The sequence below is a fragment of the Micromys minutus genome (assembly GCF_963924665.1).
Source record: "Micromys minutus genome assembly, chromosome: 8".
Taxonomy (NCBI): domain Eukaryota; kingdom Metazoa; phylum Chordata; class Mammalia; order Rodentia; family Muridae; genus Micromys; species Micromys minutus.
This window is the reverse complement of record NC_137977.1, coordinates 50,768,204-50,795,955: the sequence shown is the minus strand read 5'-3', so window position 1 is coordinate 50,795,955 and position 27,752 is coordinate 50,768,204. Positions and strand designations below refer to the sequence as shown.

Here is a 27,752-nt window from a genome sequence, read left to right as displayed (position 1 = left end):
TTTCCAATTTCTCTTTCCCATTCACGGACTTGGCATCCTCTCTGCTGTGGTTTGCTGAATTCTGAGTTGAGGGCTTAGTGCTCAATGGCAAGTTTATACCCAAGTTTGGAGGCCCTTCAATACTTTTCAATGTTCCATGCATAGACTGCATAGCAAAAAGAAAGAAACGCCTATCACAAATCACACCGTGTAAACAGAATTTGACAATCATTCAGCCAAGTATTTCCTAAACTAAAAACATACATTTTTTAAAGCATAAAGGAGAAGTCAGACATGATGGTGCACACCTGTAACCTAGCACTCAGGAGACAGAAGCAGAAAGATCTCTACACAGCAAGTTCAGGCCAGCCTGGGCTACATACACAGTGACGCTTCTAAACACAAAAAAAGCTTAAATAAATCGAGACGAATTAAAACCAGTGGAGCCAAGCATAGTAGTGAACACCTTTAAATCCACACTGTTCAGGAGGTAGAGGCAGGCAGATGGCTGTGAATTTGAGGCTAGTCTGGTCTTCTGGTCTATGTAGCACGTTCTATGCAAACCAGGTGATAGAGTAAGACTTTGTCTCAAAAGAGAGAGAGAGATAAAGGAGCATTAGCTTTTTCAACCTGTGGAGGGGGCAAATGTCATGGCACATGGATGGAATTCAGAGGGTAACTTGCAGGAGTCAGTTTTCTCCTTCTGCCTTGTAGGTCCTAGGAATGAGACCAGGCCATTAGGATGGCAGCAGGTACCTTGACCCAGCGAGTGGCCTCACTAGCCCCATAAAGAAGCATAATAATAATAATAATAATAATAATAATAATAATAATAATAATAACAACAACAACAACAACAACAACCACTTTAACGAGTGCTCTAAGCCATGCATTTTATTCCATTTTAAACATTTACTTATTTTCTGTGTGTGTGCATTGGAGACCAGGGATCCACCATTCAGGACGGTCCTGGAGGTCACACTCAGGTCATCAGGTGCCTTAAACACACTGAGCCATCACACTAACTATAGTTCCAAGTACTTTTCAAAGGCTTATTCATTAGTACCATTTAACACTCCCGAAAGACAGGAGCCTGTCCTGATCAAACTGGCTCTGCCCTCCCTGCATGGCAGAGAGAGCATCACCTTCCCACTTGCAGAGCTATTTAAGGAGGTGAATGTACCAAAGTATTCAAGGCCCAAGACCCAGCAAAACATGCTGTTTTCCATATTATTAGAACCTTTGGGTACCAGTACCATTATGGCTGGGGGTGATTCTCACCTCCCAACCCCCCTTTACTGGGAGTACACAGCCTCTCTAAGTATACCCAGTAGGTACTCAAAAAGCCTTTTAAAATCGAGTAGTTGCTTATTATCATTAATACAATAGCCAACAAACAGCCATCCTGAACCTACAGGATTCTGAATGTGGGTGGGATAAAACCAGTATAAGATCCCTTTTGAGTCCTTGCATCCTAAGCCTTGAGTGGAGGCTGTGCACACTGCAGGCAAGCACTCCATATAACATATGCAGTCTTACCAGGTCATCTATAGCTCAGGCAAGCTTTGAACTTATGACTCCAGTTGCTAAGGTTTGGGCCAGCACCACCAGACCCACTCAATGAGTTGATTCTAAAGACTAACTCACTTTGAATTTTGTTGGCTCTGTATTGAAGACAGCAAGTCTGTGTCTTGAGACACAGCTTATCCTGTTCAGGATCTCTGACACCTGGGTCCCCACAGTGAGAGACTAGCTCTGTGGAAGGCATGGCTCCTCCTGAGTTGTCAAGGATGACATCATGCTGCCCGTCTGCCCCCAATGCTTTCTAACACCAGCATTAGTGGCCTTCTTCCACACTGACCTGCCCAGGAAGGAAGGTGAGTTGTATGGCATTCTTACCAAGAAAGGACACAGATCTCCATACACACAAGAGTCACCGGGCTCACCTATGAGTTTGAGAGCAACATCTTTTCAGAAGGAAGCAGGGCAGACAATCCCTTAAGGTCACACCTGCTTATTCTCCATGTACATGGCAGGCTTTGTGTACAGAAGGTACCTAGTTTGTGCCTCGGTACACAGCTTACCTGCTTACACTTGTGTGTATGTGTGTGCAATGATGCATGCATGCGTGCATATGTGCGAGTAAGGTTGACATGTGTCCATGTAAAGACCAGTCGTCATCCCTCCATTTTAATAACTGCACTCTCTCTCTCTAGCCCCTGAGTTTTTAACTTTTCTTAATATTTAAAGCTCAAGGGACCTCAACTTTAAACTTTCCATAAGCTTTTACGCAAATGGAAGAGGGGGCAGGGACACAAAATAACCCGAGGGACAGAAATCACTGAAAAGAAGTGGGGTTCTGCCAAAAACAAGCAGAGCACTGGAGCGTGTGCTAAATACAGGTTTCTAAGTTATTTATGTGTTTATTTATACTCTGTAAGTAAAGGCAAGGGGAAAAATCAACTGTCTTTTAAAGGAACACAAACATGCTTAGCATGCGCAAGGCCCTACATTTGATCCCCAGAATCATCTACTACATCATAGTAATACAACATCATTCTTTCGGAACTGATTTTCCCTTAGCTCTTGTAACAGCTAACTCGGGTGACTATCAATTAAAGGTTTGCCTGAATGTGGATGTCAGCATGGAGTACAAGGACCTACAAAGTAAATTAAAAAATTAAAAAAATGATTCTGAAAGAACAGAGACATAATGTGAATCACGTAAAAATGGGCCACCTGACAGACAGAGAAAGAGGGAGGGAGGGAGGGAGGGAGGGAGGAAGACAGAGAGAATGTGAGAGAGAACAGAAGAGAGCAAGGGGGAGAGACAGACACAGAGAGACAGAGAGAGAGAGAAACCACCTCCCTAACATCTCCCATTCCAATTCTGCTTCATGACTACATCACAGGGCATTAGTTATCAGGCAAGCTAAATATGGAACAAGAGACGTATTACTTCTAAATATCACTGTGACTCTAAATCACTATCTTTATTCTTACCTACCAAGCCTAACAGCAGGAGCTTCGGACAATAGGATGCACTCAAAATAAAACCAGTCCCACTGTCTTCTTATAGCACAGGCAGGTAAGCTTGGGTACCCAAAACCAATCCAGTCCTCCTACAGCCCAGGGTTAGTTCCTCCACCCTCTGTCTCATTCATCCATGTTCACTATTACGAGGAAACCCACACTCACCTCCCCTCACCTACCCCAGATACTAACCACTTCCTGATGCCAAGACTATGTTCCAGAAACCAAATCTCAGAAGTCTTGTGAGAGGCAATTTCCCCCTCCCTGCCTGCCTCCCTTTCACTGGGAAAAGTAAGAAGCCAGAACTGACTGTAAGTGGCACCAGCCTTGAATCTCATCACTTAGGAGGCAGAAGCAGGAGTATTTCCGGAAAATCAGGGCCGCCATGGTTTACATAGTAAGTAACCTAGCCTGTCATAGTAAAAACCTGTCTCCGGGAAAGCAAGCAAGCTATAATTACACATGAGCCTTTGAGGCTGAAAGTGGAGCTTGGTGCCTCTTAAGGGGGTGGAGACAAGAGAATCCAACAGTCTTTTCGATGAATACTACAGCAGGCTCAACAGCCAGTTGACCCTAAATGTTTACCATCAACGCAGTGGGAAGAACACTGCCTACTCTCTTGCAGAGAGTTGGCTCCGAGCACCCACGTGGTGGCTCACAACCATACCTAAGTTCAGTTACAAGGAAACGATGCCCTCTTCTGGCCTCAGAGGGCACCAGGCTTGGATATAGTGCCCATACATCACACAGGCAAAAACGCACACACAGTAAAAAGAGATAAGCTAAAAATATGCAGCCCTGGCTGGCCTAGAACTTGCCATGTAAGCCAGGCTGGCCTTCAACTAACAGGGATCCTCCTGCCTCTGCCTCCAATTTTAAGTATATGTAATCATAGCTAAATTATACACTATTTTTATAGGGGGAAAAAAACTGGAAGACTATCGGATATCAAATACAATAAAAAGTTAAATGCTTCTAATTTCAAGGGAAAACCAACTTTTCATAATTTTTCATCAATATTTACATAAATTAGCATAACTTATCAAAACTCCTATTTCTTAATCCTGTATGACAGAGTTCTCAAAACAGACAACTACATAAACTAGAGATAGCTCAGCAGTTAGCTAAGGGTATACACTGCACTTGCAGAGGACCCCAGAGGACCCCAGTTCATTTCCCAGCACCCACACTCAGTTCACCACAGCATGTTCGAGCTCCAGGAGAGTCTGACCTCTGCCTCCAAGGGCATCTGAACCCACATACACATACCCACGCACAGACATGTACACATAATAAAAACAGAAATAAACCTTATTTTTTAAAGAAGACTTCACAGTCATCAGTTGCATGTACATACAGAGTGCCCTAAAAACTTTTATTATTCTTTTAAACCAGAGCATGCACACCTGTTTCTTTTCAGCAGTCTTTGGGAACAAGACTCCTGGGTAAACAGCACCCCACAGCCAACTGAACATGAAGACAGCATGTGGCAATGGGCCACTATCCAGCTCTTTCCCTAAACAACAGCATGCTCTACAGAAATCTGCAGCTCAGCCAGGGCCTACAACCATGCATGGATCTGTGGCTCACTTAGACGGGAGGAGAGACGCGCACACACACCTTGATATGGTCCATCATAAGTTGCTTCTGGGCATATAAAAGAGAACAGTCTGGACACTTGAAAACAGACACCTTCTGGTTTTCAATGTGCTGGTCAAAGTGGCGATACAGCAAGGTTTGCAGGGTGAACACAGTGTCGCACATGGAACACTTATAGATTATTCTAGAACAGAAGAAGCGCAGCGAAATACGGTCAGTCAGCCTCGTCTCACGTCAAAGCTACAGCTTAGCATCTAAGGAACTGAGGAGGTGGAAGCCGTTGAGAAGAGACAAACGAGAACATTTTATTGTGGTGCAAGCTTTTCAAGACATCCGACATCGCTCTAAGACACGCTTGCACGCTCAGCAATGTTTGTTTACAAGTCCTAACCATGCTGCAATGGGTATGTTTGTACAAAACCTTTCAGGACTGTAACCTGTAACACACAGCAAGAAACATCACAATTCCTTCCTCTCTCTCTCTCTCTCTCTCTCTCTCTTTCTCTCTCTCTCTCTCTCTCTCTCTCTCTCTCTCTCTCTCTCTCTCTCTCTCTCTCTCTCTCTCCCCCTTTCTTTTAAATAAAAGATTGAAAATGGCAATTCAACTGAGCAGTGGCATCCTAACCCAAGGGAAGGTGGGGTGCTTTTTTGGGGGGGAGGGGGATCAAGCAAAGCAACACAGCTAAATGGTGGTACCCTAACTAGAAAAAAGAATCTGACTAATGAACTAAAGGCACCCAAACTCTAATACCTGCATAACCTATTCTAAGTTCATATTTAAAATTAGCAATTTTCCACTTGAATATCATCCTTTCTATACCAATATTAACACGAAAACTTGTACACCAGTGCACAACTACAGAGATAAAAATACAAGCACACACACACACACACACACACACACACACACACAAAAAAACCCAATGCTTCTTAAAAAATGGTTTACAGTACCCACAGTAGACACTATTTATTTTCATACCTAATGCATCATCCCAATCCACTTCCTTAAATTAAGTTTTAGCAGTTTGAAATCCTCTAAACAAATCTCTTCTGTCCAAGTAGATCTCTCCTGAAGCTCAAAGCTCTGGTACAGGAGTTTGGTGAGACTGGGGGGTGTGTTTAACACTCTCCTTGTGTGCAGCTGGGACACAGCACCCTTCCTTACTGTTGTAGATCACCCAGGTCCTTAAGGAGGAACCCATGAAACATGGCTCCTTTGAAGAACTGTGAAATAGGCACCAAGAGTCTAAGAGAAGCTGAGAAAAGAAGGGAAACTGACTGTCTGAAGGGGGGGGGGGGGGCGAGTGTGCAGCGAAGCTAGAGGAAGGAGACCCGAAAACCCATCTGGATTTCTCTAGAGTGTTCTTATGAGAGCTCCTCACACAGCTGCTAACTCTAATGGACAATGATATCACAAACCTGCAATTCAGCCCAGCACGGTGGTGTAGGCCTATATTCCCAACACTTGAAAGATGAAGCAAGAGAGTTGCTATGAGTTCAAGACCAGTCCCATACACAGGAAATATCACTCTGGTCAGGGCTAAATGGAAAGGTTTTATGTTATGATGGTGGTGGTGGTGGTGATGGTGATATAAATCATTTCTTTTACAAATATAGTTTTAACTCTCTTTTTTCACAGAAGACTCTGAAATGTAGCCAGAATACCGCACGTTTTTCTAAGATCTTGCCAAAGCAGTTACTTTTCACCTTCAATGCAGATGGAAAAGAAAAATCCACCTCATTTTCCTGCCAGGCTTTCCCAACACAGCCCAGTGCTGGTCCCATGATACTGCATCATCATAGCAACAGGTATCTGAGGATGCTCATTTCCTTACTGTTTGGAATTGCTTAAGTGAAGAGCCTCAATGTCCAATGAAACAAACCGTCACATAGAGGATATTTAAAGAAACTGCTTATAAAGATTTTAGGAAAATTAAAACAAGGCAGTATATTATGATATGTGTATGTTTCCTTCTTGTTAATGGCTTTATTTCATGTGTACATACATATATGACACATATATGTAGGTGGCCTTAGAGATCAGTTTGGATCCCTGAGAATTAGAACTACATGTCATTGGAAGCTTCAAGACATGAATGCCTAACTCAGGTCTCTGGAAGAACAGTGTTCTTAACTGTAGAGACATCTCTCTAGCCCCGTGATCACATTTCTTAAATGGTAAAAAATTAGAAAGCATAGAATTATCATTGCCTCTAGGGAAGACAGTATACGTGCGTGCTCTACTGCTCTGTTTATGGTTACTTCATGGATTCCTTATAATCAAGAAATGAGCGTTTGAAAAGAGAAGACACTGGGATGTAGCTAAGGCTCCACCATTGTGAGTGTGCAGGAGTATGCCCTTACAGAGGATCCAGATTCTGTTCCAGCAAGGTCCCATGTCAGGCTGCTCATAAGTACCTGTAACTCCAGCTCCTGGGGATCTCTGGCTTCCTGCACACATGTGTAAACACACACACACACAATTAAAAATAAACCTTAAAGAAAAAAAAAAACTGGAATGGCTCTCATTTTCTTCTTGGGGGAAGATATAAAAGTCACATGACAGAGTCTCTTAGCATCTTTCTGAGAAAACAGAAGAATGAGTTGTTGGTATGTTATCAAGAAGCTGCCCCATGAAACACCAATGAACCAGGAACACTGGTATGTGTCTTCAACCTCAGCAAAGGCAGAAAGAGGCGAGTTCCAGGTTATCCTGACCACACAGCAAGATTCAACTCAAAAAGCAAAAACAAACAAAAGGCACACCACGGGAAGCAAATGGAGAAGAGCCGGCCTTGAACCTCTTGCGGAAATATGGCAGGAGCCAGTCAAGCTCAGCAAAAGGTGACAGTGTCACTATAGGGAGAGGTGGCTCCTGGCCAAGCATTCATTGTGACCCACTGGGAAGCTGTGCTGATCTGGGATGATGAGAAAGCAGGACCAGACAGGGAAGGGCATCCAAGAATGAAAGGTTGTCCCTTTCGGGGGCAAGGGCTGAGCAGAGAGTGTTCAAATCCAGTGTTCTGGAGGAAGGACAGACACAAGACAGTAAACCCAAAAGGCACATCCTGGTCAGGATTGTGAAAACAAAGGAAAAGGACACAGTCCAGGCAGCTGGAAAGCTCTGGACCCAAGCTCTGAACTTGATGGCATGGTAGTCACCAACATCTGAGTAGGGCTGTGTGCTGATGACTTTATGTGTGCTTTTCTAAAGGGAAGAGCATACTGAAGTAACAGGTTGTGATGTCCTGTTTCTCCCAAGGATGGAAGGCAGACTGCGATGTGAGCATGCCCAGACAGACAGACCAGGTCATGCACAACCCGGGACTCTGGAGGAAGGGTTCTCAGAACTGTCTCACTACCCAGTTCTCAATACTGCTACCATTTCTGTGGACCAAGAACCATTAAATAACCTAGAACCAGCAAATAACCAAACTACCACGTGCTCATAAGTATGGTTTGAAGAGACAAATCATGAACACGGAGCAAACTGCCTGACAACAATGGGAAAGCCTCAAGGAAAAAACAGTCTGTGTGGCAAGAGAAAGGGGAGGTTTTCCACACTGGGGCAGGAAGGACAACCCCTTGATGCAAAGGCAGAGCGGCTAGGAAGTGGGACCCACAGTGCTGTGTGTACATTGGGGGCGGGGGGTAATGTGGAGCTGGGAAGGGCTGGGAAACCCATGTGGTAACATGAGCATCTAGATAACCAGACCATTGGCGGTGGGGTGGAGGGTACCAAAGTGTAGTGCAGCCCCAGCTCTCCAGACACTGCTGGACATGTGTGGGAAACAAAAACAAACAGGGGGCTCCCAGCCCTGGAACTATGAATGTGAGCTACTGATTAAATCCCAACAGGCAGGAAACACTGCCCTCTACAATGTAACTGGTACTCATAACCCTGGCAAGCTGAAGGGACACTACCTTCAGGTCCGGTGTGGGTCAGAGTCATGAGGTCATTTGATGTATTAATTTATTAATCCCAGCGTCAAGGCCTTTTCCCGAGGCCTAGGGGTCCCCTGACCATGCTAATGGAGCGATACTGTGGGCTTTCTTTCTCAGGAGCTTGTTCCAAATCTGCCTCCTATGCAGCTCTTAACTTAGGCACTATCATTTCAGCCTGACACACGCATGCTCAAAATAACATAAATTACCAAGAAGTTATTAAAGAGGGTTCAGAGTGCCCTTTCAGACAGCAGGAAAAGTAAATATGCCCACCCACATCCTGGAAAACAAGAAAAACGCACTTACAATGGTATCTGGGACACAGTGCTGTGCGAGCTGAGGAGCTAGAATTGCAGGATTTCTGGTATATGTTCAGATATCTACATACTCAGTACAGAAATGGAAGTGAGACAAATACTAATGGGTAACACTGAAGAAGCCATTTGGGTAATTCTGAACCAGTTGCATAACCACAGCTATCTGAACACTGCTGCGAGGGGTCAGCACCGGAAGGTGCTCTGATTCGAAGACCACTGGCTTGGTTTTAGTTCATTCCAAATGACCCCAAAATGATCACAGGGTAAGTAATTTTACATTAGCTTGAATGGGCGAGGGAGCAGGAAGGGCAGTACCTCAGGCACAGTGCCACAGGCCTGAAGAAGCCAGAGTTGACAGCACCCACTAGAGAGCCAGCAGGGCTGGACTCAGGCAAAAACAGAGGGCCCAGGCTGACAGGTTTGGGGCCAGGGCGTGCCTTTCATTTCATCAGTACACTATTGTTATTTTAAAATTTTAAACACAGTAATTTATGCCTGTGATTAGGTATTTGCTAATTAAAGAAACCTGAGAGTAAAGCAAAACAAAAGAAAGAAAGGATGTCACACATCTATAATGCTAGCACTGTGGGGGCTGAGGGAGGACAATGAGCTGTAGGTCAGCCTGGGCCATGCAGTTCAATCCTATTCCCCAAAAAGGGGAAAAGAAAAAGAAAATCAAAGTAGTATTTTCCTATACAGCTTCCTTCTTCCTAGGGGGCTTTGTCCCAATATCCCAATTCGGTCAGAAACCAGAGACACCGGATGCTCTATCGGCTGCCTTCTCCATCTCAGCAGCTTGCACACGCCTACCTGTCACTTCTTATTGGGGGTGACAGATAATTAGCACCGACATCACTTCCCTCCTTCACTGTTTCTGGGGGAACACTTGCTCCTCTGCTCTTTCCATAGGCTTCAGCATATGTTGTTTCTTTATGGAGGTCAGGACTGTAGCTCCTTCCTTAAAGGGAGTGGTCTACTGCTTCTCTTGGGCAGTGCCTACACCACCCCTCTCACCAAGCTGGCTACTTAGTGGCTGACAGGCCAGCAGCAGACAGAGCACAGACATGCTAGACACAGGGTGTCCACGTTTCAATGCAGCAGAGCAGGAAGAGCTCCTGTGATCTAGACCACTATGTAATTTAGAACCTACAAAAAAACCTTCTAGAATTTTACCTCATAGAATTTTGTATTTCAGTTTATAGCTGATCTTGGTTAATAGAAATTTAAATTATGAATAGAGGGCAGGGGAATACTGCATCCTGTAAAATATTCCTTTAAGTAAAGCTATAAAAATTCTAGACCTACTGTGCTCAAACTTGAGCTTTAACTTATTTTGATAAGCTACTATTCTGTTTTCAGTTTATAACTACTGTCTAGACAGAATATTTAATTTGTTTGAATGAGGAATCAGTAGCTTTCATCACGAGGAAAAGGTTGTGTTAGCTTGCACAAGTTTTCCCTGAGTGAACACTGGAGACACATCAACCAACGTCATCACTCCTGTCAGTGTGAGAAGATCCCCAGTAGAATGGGAACCCCCTAATTTGTAATTTGCCTCCCTTTAAGGATCAATACACAAAAAGCCAGGAGAAAGACCTATTTAAATAGATAGATTTTTAACACTGCTCTACCAAATAGTGATGTTTACATGTCTAAGAAATACAGGAATTATACTGCATCATCTACATCTCTGTCCCTTGTGGATCTTCAATAATGGAGTTACACACCAAAATGCATCAAAATGCACAGCTAATCTAACCTCCCACAGTCAGCACACTTCACACAGCCATAATGAACCCAGAAGTAAAATGAATGCCACCAAGCCCACTGTGTGTGCACATATTCCTTACACAATGAAGTGAACAAATGTGTACCAAGTCCCTCTACATCCCACACAGGCACCTCAGGCTACAAACTTCAACCATTCCTCCTCATTCTAATTTCCCAGACCACGGGACACAGCTGACCTGGCACTTACAGGAGGGGCTGATACAGTTATTGGTGCCACAGCTGGCAGATGGTGGAGCATGGGTTGCCCCTGTGCCCTCACTCCTCACCCCCTCCGCTGACCGGCCCCTGCAGCAGACAGGCAGGTAGGCCTGTCTATGTTCAACAGCTCTAAAGTAAAAATAACATAAAATAAAATCAAATTTACTTCCACTAACCAATGGCTTGCCCTAGCTATAAAGTTAAATTCAATTACTAGTATCTCCAGCTGACTTCGCCTTTTGAATATTGCTGGCAAAGGTGAACGCTACAATAAACAGACTACAGAAACGTGGAACATAGTTTGGGTTTCCTGTTTGTATATCTTACAATTTTCCTAAAACTTATTTACTAGAAATCATCTTAAGAATAAAATGGGTACGTATTCATTTGTTGAGTGGAAATTATGCTAAAAACATGAATAACAGGTGACATTTTGGGACAAAGAGTTTACCTGGAAAAAGCAGAATGATTTGCTGAGCTACGAGCAGAACTTCACACATCAAAATTAACATAGCCGACAAACGCTCAGATTTTAAATTTTATTTGCTACAATGACAACCTCCTCTGAATGAGCACTAGAGCAGCAGAGTAATACTCAGCCATGGGTGACTTACTTTGGTTCTCCTATCTTGACGCCAGGATGCTGCGTGTAGGCGTGGGAATGTGTACTTGGGGCAGACTTAAACGCCATTGGACAGATAGGGCACTTGTAGAAGACTTCACAGTGAGAGCCTTGAATGTGAGACTTCAGTGCGGCCACATCAGAGTACACAACATTGCAATGTACACATCTGTTAGAGAAACAACACTGTCATTAGCACAGACCACCGAACACCGAGAGTGACGTCACTGTGTCAACAGGGTGAAATGGACATATCTCACAGCCCGCAGAGGTTTCTCCTGGCTTTCGGAAAGTACTTTGCCTTTTCTGCTTGCGACACGTGATTAAGAGTGTAGATCACAAAGTACAAAGTGTTTGGAGCATCTTTAACATTTTGAAGAAGGGCACATATATAGTGAATGGACCATGAGGGCCAGATCAGGACCAGAGGACATAGCAAGATTGTGGGGACCCTGGATTAGGGAAGGACATCCATGTGCTGGACTGATTCTAGAGCCTGATGCTACCACCTGTCCTAGTACCATCCAAAAGACCTTTCCAAGGGCAGAGGCCTTCAAATCTGCACCTACATACCCTCGTCAGAGGGACAAAGAGCACGTGAAGAGGGCATGACCCATAGTCTCCTGGTACACACTGCTGTAGTGAATGCATCTTCTACCTGCACTGCATGGTGACCCAGAGGGTGGCAAGAGTCAGCCACCAGCTTTTATCTGCTGGAAAACAAATCTGACTGTGTTCATATTTGGTCTTTAAATTCCATCTTCTGATGGAGTTTCAGTGACACTGAAACAACGGGCTGCAAGCTTCCAAATTTCTGAGTATGACAATCAGCTCACCCCCTGCTAAAAGCTGACCCCACAGAAACAAACCTCAAAACTAAGATGCCCACCCAACCCACTCATGCCTGCACAAGGACTCTCGGCAATACTGCTAACACTTCCATTTGATCATGGACTTTTCTTGCTTCATATATGGAAACTTAGGAATGTTGACCACAGCTCTTGGGAACCATCTGAGAGCACATACCTCTCATGTGACTGGACAAACATGTTCCTAGTCATATATATGTAAGTCACCTAAGAAAGAAATCTGCTGACAGTGCCTGCCCCCTGGAACACCATGCCAGACACGTCTACCCTTCCAGGCTTAGAGGCGCATGGATCCAGGGAGATATCTTCTGTAATGCCACACAGAAGGTGTGTTCTACAGAGCAGAGTGTAGAAGGCTTTGCAGGAATTTTTAGAAAATCACAAGGTATTCTCTTTGGATTTTGGAGGGTTGGTTTTTTTTTTTGCTTGTTTGGTTTTTTTTGTTTTTGTTTTTTTTTTTTTTTTTTTTGCTTAGTTAGTTTATTTGTTTGTTTTGAGACAGGCTTTCTCTGTGTAACCCTGGCTGTCCTAGAACTTGCTCTGTAGACAGGGCTGCCCTCAAACTCAGAGATCTGTCTGCTTCTGCCTCCCATGTGCTGGGATTAAAGACATGCACCACCACCGCCAGGCAGTCTCGCTGTCTTAGGGCACAGTGTGCAGTGATAACTAAAACACTGTACAAGAGGAGAACAAGAAAGCTCCACTGTCTTATCAGGAGCACTGCTCCCAACACAGAAGTCAACCAAGCATACTTGATCTGGGTCACCTTACATATTCAAGTTCATGCTCTTGTCTGCAGTTACTTGTTTGTAAAATAAGAACTGAACAGACCATGTTAGTCCCACCTTCCCCTAGAAGCTAGTGACCACAGGATGGGAGTACTTACTGCAAGATTTTGATTCCTGACCTTGGGAAGGAGGCCCAAAGATGAATCAAGCAGGTCCAGGAGTGTGTAACCACAGACAGATAAAAGCTAGAATCTGAGGCTGGGGCTGAAGAGTCCACCTGTTCCAGTGCCACCCAAGGGCTGCCCAGAGTCGGCTTTATCACAGGCACACACATCTTCCCATCAAACACAGGACTAGGTTGCATTAAAGCAAAAGCCCAAGACAAAAAGAAGCAAAGAGACATGTGCTGATGCTTCTGACGACCCAGAGCCACTTGGCACAGAGAAAGCTTCACAGGCGCAAGCAAAAGGTAAAATGTGGTTTTGAGTTGGCAGCAGAAGTGACGGGGACTTGATCAGTCTAAAAGGTCCCACAGAGGCCATGGAAGACTGAGGAAGAGAAAGGGCAGGATAGGCCCAGGGCAAAGGTGCCAACGGGTGAGGATTTCAGAGATCTCTTATATCACAATGCTACTAAGCATTGGCCTCACAAGTTCTGGGATGACAGGCACGTGCCATCATACCTAGCTCTCTCATTATTTTTTAATTAAAAAAAAAAAAGTTCAGAATATGCAATCCTATAATAATGTCTTCCTAAATGTAAGTATCAGGAGGCAAGAAAATGCAGAACACTTGACTTTTGTTTGTAATTGACATTTACCACAAGGTAAGCAGCACCCAGACATGGGCTGGTCAGTATTTGAGAGACAAACACAGTAGGACCAAAAAGATAAGAACCTCCCTCAGAAGCAACAGAGCCAGGGTTGGGAGCCTAAAGAAAATCTAGAAAGAATATACAAAAATGATTAGTACAGAAACATGGGATGGGGTAGGAAACAAGGCAGGGACAACAGGCTGCCAAGCCCAGCCAAGAAGAATCAACTAACTCATAGCAGAAGGACCAGGCACAATAGCACTGGTTTTTAGTCTGAAGCTGAATGTTTCAAGGCAGCCTGGGTTTCAATGTAAGATGCTTCACCAAAAAGGGAGGGGAGAGGGGAGAGAAGGGCAGGGAAATGTTTTTAAGTGTTTATATTTTTTCTAAAAAAAAAAGTCAACATAAGCCAGGCTGTGGTGACGCACACCTTTAAATCCAGCACTCGGAAGAAGAAGGAGGATCTTTGAGTTCAAGGCCAGAGGTATACAGATTGAGGTCCAAGACAGCCAGGGCTACAGAGAAAGCATCTCAAAAATAAAGGAGAGAGAGACAGAGATAGACAGAGAGAAGAAGGGTAGGAGGAGGGATCAACAGAACTAAACTTCCCAATAAGTAAACATGGCAGGTGGACCCAGGGATGCTGCTTCCTGATAATCCAACTCTGGAGAGTCAGATGCATGCATGGGGCCAGCCTAATTTACTCAGCAAGTTCCAAAACAGCCAGGGGTTCACAGTAGGACATAGTGTCAAAAGCAAATACACAAAACCCTCTAACATGTTTCATTGTTTAAATACCCTCCAGTCTAGTAGGAAAAAAATCTATAGTTAATAAAAATGATAAAATTTGAAATGTAAACTTAAAAGCACCCAACTTCAGTAAATCTGCCTGGGACAAATGAAGGGCAGAAGACTTTCCCAGTAAGGTGCAGGCTTTCAGTCTGCACGTAAGATTTCTGTTTTAGGAAAGATACCAGGAATAACTCAGAGCACAGAAGGCTGTCCTCTATTCATTCCAAGTTAGCCTTTGTTTCAGTGAGCGAGCGGAAATCCGGGAACAAACAGCATTCAGCAGAGCTCAACAGCGAGTGCACAAGCTGCACAGCTGCTTCCCTGGCTCCAAGCGTGTGGTAAGGACCAAAATACTGTTCCACATGGACTACAGACCGTCTGTTTAACTGTCACACACCAGAGGGTCGGGGGCAGGTCATTCCCCAAAGCTACTAGGTACCACTGAGGACAGATGAATTTCTCACAACTTGTGACAAGCAAATCTAGCACAAAGAAAAAAAAAAACAAACAAAATCAAAAACAAACAAACAAACCCTGGTTTCTTATATTCTAAACTAAAGGTTTCCTCTCAATTCATAAAGCATTTGTGCACCACAAATGTAAAGGTGTAAGATTAAAGACGATTAAAAAACTAAGCGCGAGGGGGGGGGGCCTGGAGAGATAGCTCAGGAGTTAAGAGCACTGGCTGCTCTTCAAAAGAACCCGAGTTCAATTCTGGGCACCCACATGGCAACACAACCATCTGTAACTCTAGTTTTAAGGGATCTGAGCTCCTCTTCTGACCTCATCAGGCAATGCCCACATGTGCTGAACACAACAGGCAAAACACCTATGGGCATAAAATAAAAAGAAAGAAATCTTAAGAGGAAGAAGATGGAAAAGAGAAAACTGGGCAGAGCCACCCAGGAATTAGTGGCCCTGGAACATAAACGAAACTCAAATAAAATCATCGAACCCCTGCACATGAACAGTCTAACCAAACAGTAAGATTAAGCACGTGCCACCATGACACCTCTGTTAGACCAAAGATACTACATCAGCCAAGAAATCCCTGGAGGGATTTTCATGAGATCTAGGTAAGTGGGGTGGGACCGTATTTAAGAAACAAAGTAACAAAGTCTGAGAACAAAGTATATCATCACCTGACACTGGTTAAAGTAACATGAAAGTGGCCAGATGTCAAAAATACAGATCTGGGAATCTCCAGGGCCAGTGTAAAGATGAAGAGGCTGGAATTGTGGGGGAGGAGGCACAGGTGGAGTTGAGGGAAACTCCAAAGATGGATATTGGAAAAAGTTATTCGCCGGGCCCTTCTGTGTGGTTACAGCAATTCATCATGTCTGTATTTATTAGAAAGGAAAGAGTAAAAGGTAAAGAAACGCACAGTATTCCTGCAGAGGATAAATATGAGGAGAACAGCAGTAAGAGCAGTGGGGAGAAAGAATGCAAGGGCTGCTGGTCATGGCTCACCCCTTATCTTCATCTGTACAGACTAGCAAGGCCAACGTGGCCTTAAAGGACTCAAACGGATAAACTCAACTACCAATGAGCTGGGTTCTCAGAGGGTCTGCGAGCTGCAGCATCACCATCACCCTGAGAATTACACATGTGCACAGGACCGTCAAACCGCAGTGCAGTTATCAGTGAACAACATACTGACCGAAAACCAACTCTCCGTGTGTAGTGCAGACAGTTCTTGGTGACGTGGCTCTGGAAGTGCACCGACCTGCAGATGGCCCCGCACTCGGGGCAGGTGTAGGGAGATTTGTGCTGATGGATTCTCTGGTGTGAAGCATAGCTGCACTGGTTAGGAAGCAGCATCTGGCAGACAGTGCAAGTCTTCTAGATAAACCAAAGGGGGAGAGACGATTGGTCCTGCTGGGTACGGCTAATATGCAGATCACCTTAGTTAAGCTGTACAGTTAGTTATGGTCTCATCTTAAACACCGATATAAAGGACTCTAACACCCGAGGGAAAAGCAAACCTCAAGGTTACATGTTTAATGGAAAACTTACATCCTGCAAAACAAAAATGGTAAGGAGGCAGGCTTGTGCCAAAGTGTGAGTTAAAGAAAACATCGTTTTAACGTTTCCAGTCCTGTCTCTTTTGCGTTTTTGTCCCAGAGCAAAGGGTTAGACAAGGTCTTCCTGTAAGCTGTGCCCTGCAGAGAAACTCTACAACACACTACTGAGCCAACAGGCCCAACAGGCGCTGCGATCCCCACAGTCCAGAACTTGCTTCAGGAAAAAAAGAAATTAACTCCGGTTATCCCGTTTCTTCTTTTTCTTCTCCAATCACTTCGAGTACTTAAATCTGAAATTCTGGAACACAGAAAGCATGGCATAGGAGCTGCTTTTCTCCTTATCCCTAAGCTGGCCTTTAAATAGAGGGACTGGTCATAATATGATTTATAGTTGAAGTAAAGCACCCAAGCCCAAATACAGAAATTTGGACTTTAAACTGAAATTTGAAGAGCATAAGAAATTTTACAAAGCTTAAAATCTGACTGTATTAAAATAAAGATTGAAATCAGATTTAAAGAAAACGATTTCATTAATTATCAAAAAAAAATCCTAAATAGCCTATTTCCACCTCCTTAAATATAAGGACTAAATATCTTTTTAAAACATAAATCAAAAATATTCAGTCAATATAAACCGACTACCATATGGAAAACAAGTTCCAGAGAATGAAGTGCACACGCTTTGCAGACATTTGCTCTCAAACAAGGGCTGTGTGCACTCTGAAACGAACCATCTGCATGAAAGTAAGAGAGCCTCCAACTATGTATTTTTCTGAGACTGAAAATACCTCCAGTCTAAAAATACCTTCCAATTCTTCATGGTTATTTTGAATAAAGCCCAAAAATTTAAGTTTAGGCTTTGAAGTGACTTATAAGAAATAAACAAAACTCACTTGAAAGTTATTTCTTGGCTTTTCTCCTGAAAGGACTAAAGTACAAGTTTTGTCCCATAAGACGTTTATTATAATCACAGAGTAAGAGCAGTACAGGCGGCAGTGATGAGGTTAATGTCACTAACAGACGCCACTCCTAGGGACACACTCTTCACGGAAAACCAGTCGGCAGTCTCACTGGTTAAAGAGGCTGCTCCCGGCACACAGTATTTCAGTCACTGCTTCTGTGACTAGTCTTCTTCTCCGTCACCAGCCTCTATCCCAGGCGAGAGTTATAGCGTCCGCACTCCCACCGGTGTCCCAGGAGGCGCACTTACTTGGAAATAAAACTCATGCTTTCCTTTCTAAAAGACGTCAGAAGCCATTATACATATTTGTCTACACATACTCATATGCACATACTCGTGTATGTATATAGATGTAATATACATATACACATGGTCGGGCTCCATTTCACCTTGAGCCGAGCAGTGAATTAAGTCCTTTAAATACATTAGGAACTTCATATAGATTTAAATATTAATACATTGTATCATTTATATCTCATAATCTATGAAGTCAGTGATACATCCATTTTACAGAAGAGAATATAAGGCTGAATGGCGTTAAGAAACATGCCCTCAGTGCCACAGTGCCAGCAGCAGAGGTCCTGGTGGCAGCCAGGCTCTGGTGGCGGTGGAAAGAGGGGAATGGGAGCTGAACAACCACAAAACATCGAGTCAAAAAGCTTGAGAAATAAAACTGAATGCTAAAGATGAGCCGTTGATGTTAAGATGAGAAATGAGTCTCTCTTCCCCCGAAGCTGCTCCCCTATCTATGTGATTAAGCTACTTCTGTAATCGTACAAATCCAAAAGAAAAGAAAATTTCCAAGAACAAGGGCCATGTGTTCCATTAAAGCTAACCGCATTATCATCCATCCCGGTGTAATAACAAACAGTTGCTCTTTACAATACATATAAAATGCACAACTTAGTCTGCGGTGGCCATCACTGACATCACCATTACCACTACTCCCACTCCCAACCACGGGCGGCCAGCAGCTGAGGCTCCCCACCCGTATCAGACCCAGACGGAAAGAGTCTGGCCTCAGGTCAAGCACTTTCAGTCCTGCAGCTCTTAGGAGGAGAGCGTGAAGACCCTGATCACAGCAGAGGTACAGGGATCTTACCTAAAGTTTATACAGGAGCACACACATCATATGCAGACCCCACACCTACTTCTGCGTTCCTCTCTTGGTTATTGCTGCATGCCTCGCCTCCATTCCATTTTGCATTCCATTCAGAAGCACTCCTTGATGCTTGCATGCTACCTGTGTTTCTGAACTCTCAGGACACTGTTTACGTAACTATCCGGCCTCAGGCTGCATAACTGTCCTTGTTGCAGAGAGTGGAAGTGGGCTTCCAGGGCACCAAGGGGGAGCTCCCACTACTCTTCTGGGTGCTTTGAGCACATGACAGAATGCACGTTACGTTCTCTGAGCTTAGGGGACACACTGAGCACAGGAGAGCATGTGGGTTCTTTGTGCTTTAACAGAATCTGACTTTCCCTTCCTTTTTCTTTAAAGTCAAAGAAAGTTTTCCTTAATTGGCACAAACTGAGGCTGCTCGTCAACTCAGTAGGAGAACCAGCAGTTTAGCTCAGCAGTGCGTGGCCTGTCAGAGAAGAAATCAGAAGAAATACATATGTGGATTTATGTCTCTGAAAATTAGGCTTACTGTCCTCAGAACATGCATAAAGGTTGTGGTGCTTAGGCAAAGCAGATAATTTCCTCTCTGGGGGCAGCTTCATTTACTCAGGGAATTTTTTTTTTTTTAATTCCCTTACTTGTCAACAGTAAAGCAGCACTCGAAAACTAGAAAGGTGGCTGAAAAGGTTACAGTCCCCCTTGAGCCTGATGGGCCAGCGGCCAGGAGCCTAAAATCGAAAACAGTCTGAAGGAGGGGACAAGGTCTGATGTCCCTTAAGAGGTTGGACTGTGGGGCTCAGTGCCTGCTTTGTGTAAGTGAGGAATTACTGAGCAACTAGGAAAACAAGTCTTCGTTTCAATTTGTTCTTTTAGGAGGAAATACAGCCAGGGAAAAGTAACAGGGGAAGGGTGAGACCAGGGAAAGTCTAGAGACCAGCACACAGAGCATCCCCTCACAAGTAAACTTAGAGCTCAGGCCTCCAACACACAGGATGCAGAAGCTAGAACACTGTAGCTCAGGGGGACAGATGCAAAGTCCATCACCGCTGCCCTTTAACACAGTAACACAGTTCCACACACTGCGTCTACGTAAGACCATGTTCTTAACGGTCGTAGTAAAGCATAGCAGTTTCTTTCCGGGGTTTCAGTTTCACGATTAGCTCAGAGAGAAAGCACTTTATTTCCAGATCTCATTAAACAGGAATAACACAAATCTCACATACTGATTATATGTATCCTTTGTTCCCAGAGCTAGTGAGCAGTTGTTCCCAAAACACAATGGAGATTCCTAGCAAGAGCTGGCTAAAGGAGGTAATTCACTGACAGACGCATGGCAGACACACATACAGACTTGGAGGATTATTTCTAGAGAATACAAGTTCCTTAAGAGTTAGCAACACTACCATGTGAACTGCGGCAAGACAAAATTAGCAGTTTGGAGAGCAGTGCCAAAAAGTCTTCAGCTGAAAGCCAGAGGCCCAAGAGAATCATCAGTTCAAGATCAGCCTGGGTAACAGCAAGAGTGCCTAATATAAGAAAGCCTAAAGGCTGTGGAAACAACTTGGCAGTAAGGCCCTGCCTGTTGTGGCTAAGGCCTTGGGCTTCCTCTACAGGGGCAAGGGAACTTAGTCTTCTGATAATGATGGGGGCACTTCTAGAAGAAAGTGCTTGAGAAAAACTGAATATACAGCAAGCCAGATTTAGAGGCCAAAAAGGGGACGAGTGAGCACTGCTCATCCTGAGGACCAGATCCCATCACACATATTGGGCAGCTCCCAACTGTACCTTCAGCTCCAGAGTGTCTGGCCTGCTACACCTGCCTGCACATACACAAACAAAATGAACACACACACACACACACACACACACACACAGAGTTAAAAATAAAATTACCCTTCCTATATTATCTCTGTGTGTGCGCATACATGTAGGTATAAGAATATGGGTGTGCATGTGTCACAGCATCCATGTGGAGATCTGAGAACAGTTCGCACGTTTGGTTCTCTCCTTCAAGTATGCTGTCTCCAGGGATTGAACTCAGGTCCTCAAGCTTGGTGAGACAGGTACATTAGCCATCTCACCAGCTCCAAAAAATAAAGTATTTGTTTTTAATTGCTCAGAGTGACTGGGGCAGTGGCTCGACAGTTTGAAGAAGCACTGGCTGCTCTTGTAGAGGATCCAGCATCCATGTTGACTTGAGCCATTAATAATTCAGTTCCGGGATCCCATGCTCTGACCTCGGGGGACCCCAAGCATGCACGTGGTGCACTGACGCCATACACATCATTTTAAATACTAAAAAGAAAACTGTAACTGCCCATAACGTTCTTGAGACTGAAACAAATTATCAGCCTCTAAAAGTGGGGACCAAGTAGATGTGCCTCCTATATCTGCTGCTCTCCTGAGGCCAATGCCAAAATAAGCCCACAACTGCACTCTGGGGTTCCTTGGGTCCCCAACCTTAAAGTCTTACATCCCAGAGAAGCAACACAATGAAGGAGAGGCGACAAGCCAACAGTGAAGGACACTGCCAAGCTCTGCCACTAGCTGAACATTTGTTTTTCCAATTGCAAAATAAAAAAGAATACCAAAGGGCCTGGTGCAGTCTGACTTACAGTAGGCTGAAGCCTACAGAAAACATGCTTTATAACTAATTAAAACTAAATGTGCACACGTGCATCTGTGAAGGTCAGAGATTGACATGAGGCATCTTTCACAACACCTATGTCAGCTTCTTTTTAAGATGGGGTCTTTCACTGGGACCTGGGGCTCACTGGTATGGCTGAACTGGTTGGCTGGACTCCACCTTCCCAGCACCAGGACTGGGCTGCCATACGAGCAGTGTGGCTTAGACATCTGCATTTGGCTAGACTTCATCATGCTATACTAGGAAGTGAAGCATGGCATTCCAGTGCATCTCAGCATCAGTTTTCAAACCTACAGACATTAGTTCTTGAATACTTCGCTGACAGGATTGCTTCTCTGGCCTCTCTGTGCACTCCCAGCCTTGCTCAAGGTGCCTGAAGCAGGACTTATGCATCAGGCAGTGAAAAGGGAGCCCCAAACGCAGGATGTGTCTGAGTACCTGTGAGTAAATCAGTCTGTCTGTACATGCATGAATGAATTTGAGTCTGTAAGTATGCATGAGAGTTCGTGTGAGCACAAGTGTGTATCCTGAGTGTGCATCTGAGTGCATGTGAGAATGTGTCGCCTGCCCACAGCTCTGTTTCCATTACATTGCTCCGTTCCATGCTACAAAGAAGAGATGATCCTTTCTCTCGGCTGCAGAACCCACCCAAGCATATGCTGGGAGTCCTGGACCATATCACATATGGTAAATCCCAGGACTCACACTGGCACGAGCAGTGTAAGTCAAGGAAACTTACACACGCCCTCTATGGCAACCCAGCTCTTTCCAGAGACTACCAGGCATAGCTGAGCATGGTACCAGCTCCTGGAAAAGAGGTGTTCTGCTGCTCTGGGGTAACTGGAGGTTTCCTATAGGTCATTTATAAAACACGGGAAGGAGAACAGAGACCAGCAGAGACAGGCTCAGCAAATATCTTGAGCACAGTGTCCGAAAGCTGAATGCTGTGAGTGGGAGTCTGTGGAGGGAGCCGTGGCTCACCTGGCCACAGCAAAATTCTTAGGAAGAAAGGCTTGCTAAGCAAAGAGAAGCAGAGGGAAACAAAATCTGTTCTAAAAATACACAAGACAGACAGAGAAGAAGAAAGGAAAAGGGCATCTGTGGCTAGGGGTGCGGCTCCCTGGGAGGGAGACTGCCTCACTCACAGGAGGAGGCTCTGCTCCATCCCCAGCACTGGAGAGAATGAATGTGAGGGAGCCAGGGCTGAGCTACATGAAATGGCTGAGGGCCGATCACCAGCCATGAGAGGGAAAAGAAGCTGCCTCTCGGTAAGATGGAAAGAAACTGACACAGGGAAGAGAACGGCCAGTCAAAGAGAAACCCCTAAATGGATGCATGCTGTGGAAGAAAGAACTATCTGCCAGGAAGAAGTAGGGCAGGCAGGCAGAAGGACAGGGCGAATAAAACCACAACAGAAGGATGTCCACGGGAAGCCAGAGTCAATGGATTTCTTTGTGTGCTTATCAAACAACAATTGATTTAAATAAGAGCCCCAACAGGAACCTAATCTTACCCACAATTCTAGGTCTCACCTTAAAGACAGGACAGAGAGCCTGTACCACATTTAATGCTAGCACTCAGCAGGTGGATCCCTGGGAGTTTGGACCAACCTCTTCCACACAGCAAGTTCTAGAATAGCCAGAGCTACACTATAGAGGGACTCGGTCTTTCAAAAAAAAAAAAAAAAAGTAGGGGCTGGAGAGATGGCTTAATGGTTAAGAGCACTGACTGCTCTTCTAAGAGGTCCTGAGTTCAATTCCCAGCAACTACATGATGTCTCACAACCATCTGTAATAGGATCTGATATTCTCTTTTGGTGTGTCTGAAGATAACTACAGTGTATTCATATGAATAAAATAAATCTTTTTGAAATAAAAATAAGACCAAGTACAGAGGTGAAATTCCAGCACAGGGAAGCAAAGGGTCCTAAGTTCAAAGCCAGCCTGGACTGCAGAGCAACATCTTGTCTTAGGCCAACAACAAAGCAAAGGAAATGGAGAACTTCCTCTTCCAGAAAATGAAGCCCAAGTGTCCTTTCCTGTCCTTCCACTGGGGAGAATTGGACACAAGGTATGAAGACAGAAAACATCCAAGCTCAAAAAAGAGGACAAGAAGGCAAAGGACAGGCTGGGAGCACCCACAGTTGCTTTTATCTCATCTAGTCCAGACTGGAGCTGAGGAAGCCAGGGAAGCAGAAATGAAGACAGACAACCCACTCCCACCCCCAGGAAAGCTGCAACAGGGGCAGGACAGAAACTGAGCCACGGACCAAGCTCCCAGAAATACCATCTCCTAAAACTGTACTGAGTCCCCAAGACCCTGCCAGACAGAGTCAAAGAAGGGAAGCAGGAGGACTGTAAAATGAGCCCTCCACCAGCCAACTCCAATGAGAATGCAAAGTGCCCAAAGTGCCTCAGCCCAAACAGCTTCTCTGGAGAACCTACTGAGACACTAACTCCAATCCTGCTCACTCTCATGTTGAACACAGGGGAAGAAGAAACACTTCTCAGTCACCCTACGAAGCTATTAAACTACAAGGGACAATAAACCTATATGAATGTAGATACAAGAGGGCCTCGGCAAAGCAGTACAACGAAGGGCCAAGCGTACAGTCTGACCAGGCACAACTCCCTAGAGTATGGCTATTCCCATACCTGGGAAATCAGTAGCTGAACCCCCAACTCTGAAACCAGTAAGTTCAAGAGAATTGCAGGACATACAACAAATAAACAACATTGATTTCTCTATAGACTATCAATGACTAATGCACAGCAAAACCATAATTGTTTTAAAATAATAAATTTCAGGTGAGGATTCAGGTTAGCATATCTTGAGCTCTGTGTTTCATTCCCAGTACCACAAACAACTGACTAACTGATCATCAAATCTATCAAAACATGACCGTAACATACATGCTGGAAAGCACATAGCAGTTAGAGACTTGAATATGTGGGGGCCAGGCTAAGTTTGAGGACTAAAAGAATCAGAACATAAAGATACCAATTCTCCCTTCAAAGTACTTCATACCTTTAACATAATTTCTATCACGGGGCTGGCACGATTTCCTTGTAGATATTCCTACTTCCTACAGAAGGCAAGTGAGTAAGATCCTGGAAGCAACCCTGGGGAAGAATGTCTTCTGAAGACACTATGTATCATGAGCTTTAAGCCTGGGTGTATGGAGAGAGGGACAGACACATAGACCATCAACAAATATGTCAGTGGCAATCTGACAAAGGTGCACACCACTCCCAGAGTAAAAGACAGCCTTTTCAGCAAGGGATGCCAAGGAAAGTGATCATTCATCGGCTAAAAACTGAACAGCCTGGTCAGGTGCCTACAAAAGTCCACAGGCACAAACGTAAACACAAAACTAAAGCCCTTTAAGGTGCCCGGTATGTGACTAATGTCTTTAACACTCACATTCAGAAGTCAGAGGCAGGTACAGCTCTGTGAATTCAAGATGGTCTGTATAGCAAGTTCCAGGACAGGCAGGGCTACATACGGAGACCCTGGCTTAAAAATAAAAACAAACAAAAACAAAATAAGGTAGAGGGGCCTGGAGAGATGGCCCTGAGGTTAAGAGCACTGGCTGCTCTTGCAGTGGACCTAGGTTCAATCCTTAGCATCCGCGTGGGCACCTGGCATGTATGGAGTACACAAAGCACCCGTACACATAAAACAAATAAATGTTTAAGAATTTCTATTAAACAGTAAGGTGGAGAGCAATGAAGAAAATCACCAGACATCAACTCCTTAATGACACACACATGCACACATACACACATGCACAGATGCACATATGCACATGAGCGCACACACATTTTTTAAGATACTTAATTTGAATGTGTTCTGTCTGCATTCACACATGAGCCTCACGTGAATGCAGTACCCACAGAGGTCAGAAGAGGGCATCAGATGCCTTGGAACTAGAGTCAGAGACAGTTGTGAAGGCCATGTGGGTGAGAAGCAAACCAGGGTCCTACCAAGAACAAGTGCTCTTTGCTGATCTGTCTCTCCAGCCAACATCTTTGTGATAAAAAAAATCAAAACAAAACAAAAACCAGAACTACAGTACAACCATATGCTTGCACTCCTTACTACACAGCAGTAAAACACAACAGACTACAGAGGGTCCTAAACTCACAATAGATTGATTGATATTGGCTCACAATAGATTGATATAGGGAAGTAAGTCCTCAATCATGATCTTCCCCATACAGGCTGCAATTTCTTCAGTGCTGGGCAGTCCAAAGGCAACCAAGTAACTTCTGTGTGCTGTGCTTCAAAGCTAGGATATCTGTGCTTGTCTTGCGAATTTTCTTATTTTTTTTAATAACTTATTTCATTTTATTTTATGTGTATTGATGTGAGGATGTCAGATCCCCTGGAACTAGAGTTACAAACAGTTGTGAGCTGCTATGTGGGTGCTGGGAATTGAACCCAGGTCCTCTGCAAGAGCAGCCAATGCTCTTAACAGCTGAGCTATCTCTCCAGCCCCAATCATGGGCATTTTCTTATACTGTAAATTAGTGATGGGTTGACTGAGAACATAACATTGTCCACCGTAAGTCAGCACCTGTACTAATCCAGGCATGTAGATGCGTTTCCAGGGAACCGTACAGGCACTCCACTCACATACTGCAAGGCTTCCCTATCTTAGCATCCGCGAATTGGCAAATGTACAGACATGCAAACAGGTAGCGGTTGCCAGGGGTTAAGACACAGCAGGGTGGCAATGAGAGCTATTCCCACAGGGGGGCGGAGGGGCGGTGAAATCATTGTGCTACCTGACCAGGTTGATGTCAGTGTTTTGGCTGTGATATTATTTTGTTTCTGTGGACTGTCACTGTGAGTACTAAATGAAGGGTTTACATAGAACTTCTCATATTTCTTACATGGACCTACAATTATCTCAAACTAAGAAAAGAAATAGGATCCTGCTACCATAACTGCCCACTTCTCCAGGCCTAATTAAAACAAACTGAAAGGTGCCACACAAAGTGTAAGGCACCAGTTTGGTCTAGAGCCCCGAGGACACTTTCAACCCTTCCCAATCTAAGAGACAACAGGGTCACTACAGAAATCCACTGTGGATGACTTTTAACTAAGACTAACATGCAGACAGGGGACCCATCTTGGGGAAGCCAAGAGCCAAAAGCACAAGGTCTGATGGCACTGGAGCCTGCTTCGGAAAGCAAGCCAGGGCATGAGGACAGGGGCATTACAACGTGAAATAACCTGTTCCTCAGCTCTCCAATGAGCAACCCAGAAGGTGGAGGTTAGTGGGAAAATAGAAAATAAAAGTGTGGTTTAAATCCTTGGACGCAGCAAAAAAGCAGGAATAAGGCTTGGCAAAGCCTTTGGCACTACAGGTTCCCTGGTTCAACCTCCAGGTTTTCTAAGGGAAAAACAGAAGAAGCACCTCCTGAGAGAGGACACTGTTCTGACAGGTACTTATTTCCTGAGCTGACACTAGCTAAAATTCATATGGTTGGCAAGCTCAACAATGGAGAAAAGCATTATCCCTTCTCGAATGCTGTGGCCTGCCACCTGCCCTGCAGTAGCAGGAGTGAAAGCCACCCAAGCTCCAGACACATTTGAAGCTATTCTGTTTTTCCTGCTGCAGGAAAGTCTCGAAGTGGCTCAGAGCTGGGCCAGGAGGAAGAGCCATTCCACGAAAAGCTAGCACAGGCCCAAGCTGCCTAGGCAGAGTCATGCGTCTCTCCTGGACCAGGCGAGTCAGCTGTCCGTGAACACCGACACTGTACGTCTGGTCTTCTGGACCACGATTGCAACAGAGACAGGGAAAGGAGTGCCAGGAGGAGGAAGTCACACTGGGTACTACTAGGACACCAGCCCTGAAAAGCTGGTGACACAGTGGCACAGGCTTCCAGAACAAACAGCTCTGGAGGGATCGGGATGGGTGACTTGGACATAAACAAACACAGTGTATGTTTGACCCATGGACATCTGCCATGATTCATTCCTTTGGATTCCAGATGATGTAGGTCACCAACATCAGGGTTTACTTGTCCCAGCAAAATACGGTTTAAAAAAAGAAAAGACCAAGTGACAGGAGACACTCACCTCTCCCCAAGGGAGAGCTTCACTACCTGACCCTAGCCCAAGTGTCAACCCTGAGACTCTCTGCCTGAGAACAGAAGCCAGGAAGCACAGCTACTCCTCTACTCATCCTTCCAGGTCCCACAGACACGGCACAGCTGAGAGCAGCCAAACTAAAGAGTCCACAACCATGACAGTGCAGTCTGGGCCCTGCAGGAGCCAGCCCCCCACCCACGCTGTCCACTGAC

The 27,752-nt window shown here is 44.7% G+C and overlaps 1 protein-coding gene across 5 annotated transcripts in view; it reads right to left on the bottom strand.

The window, feature by feature from the left end:
- ZNF532 (zinc finger protein 532) overlaps positions 1-27,752 on the bottom strand; it is a 103,353-nt gene that overhangs the window by 29,845 nt on the left and 45,756 nt on the right. The window contains exons 5-7 of one of the 5 annotated variants that reach the window (XM_080920188.1): positions 16,347-16,528; positions 11,477-11,653; positions 25-145 (exon numbers count right to left, since the gene is read on the bottom strand). The exons of 3 other annotated variants lie outside the window; for them this stretch is intronic. In XM_080920188.1, coding sequence (XP_080776314.1) covers positions 127-145; positions 11,477-11,653; positions 16,347-16,528 — 378 coding nt within the window. In that variant the 3' untranslated portion in view covers positions 25-126. Of the gene's footprint in view, positions 1-24; positions 146-11,476; positions 11,654-16,346; positions 16,529-27,752 lie in introns of those variants that run through there. One more of the 5 variants, XR_013975108.1, reaches the window with a different exon arrangement.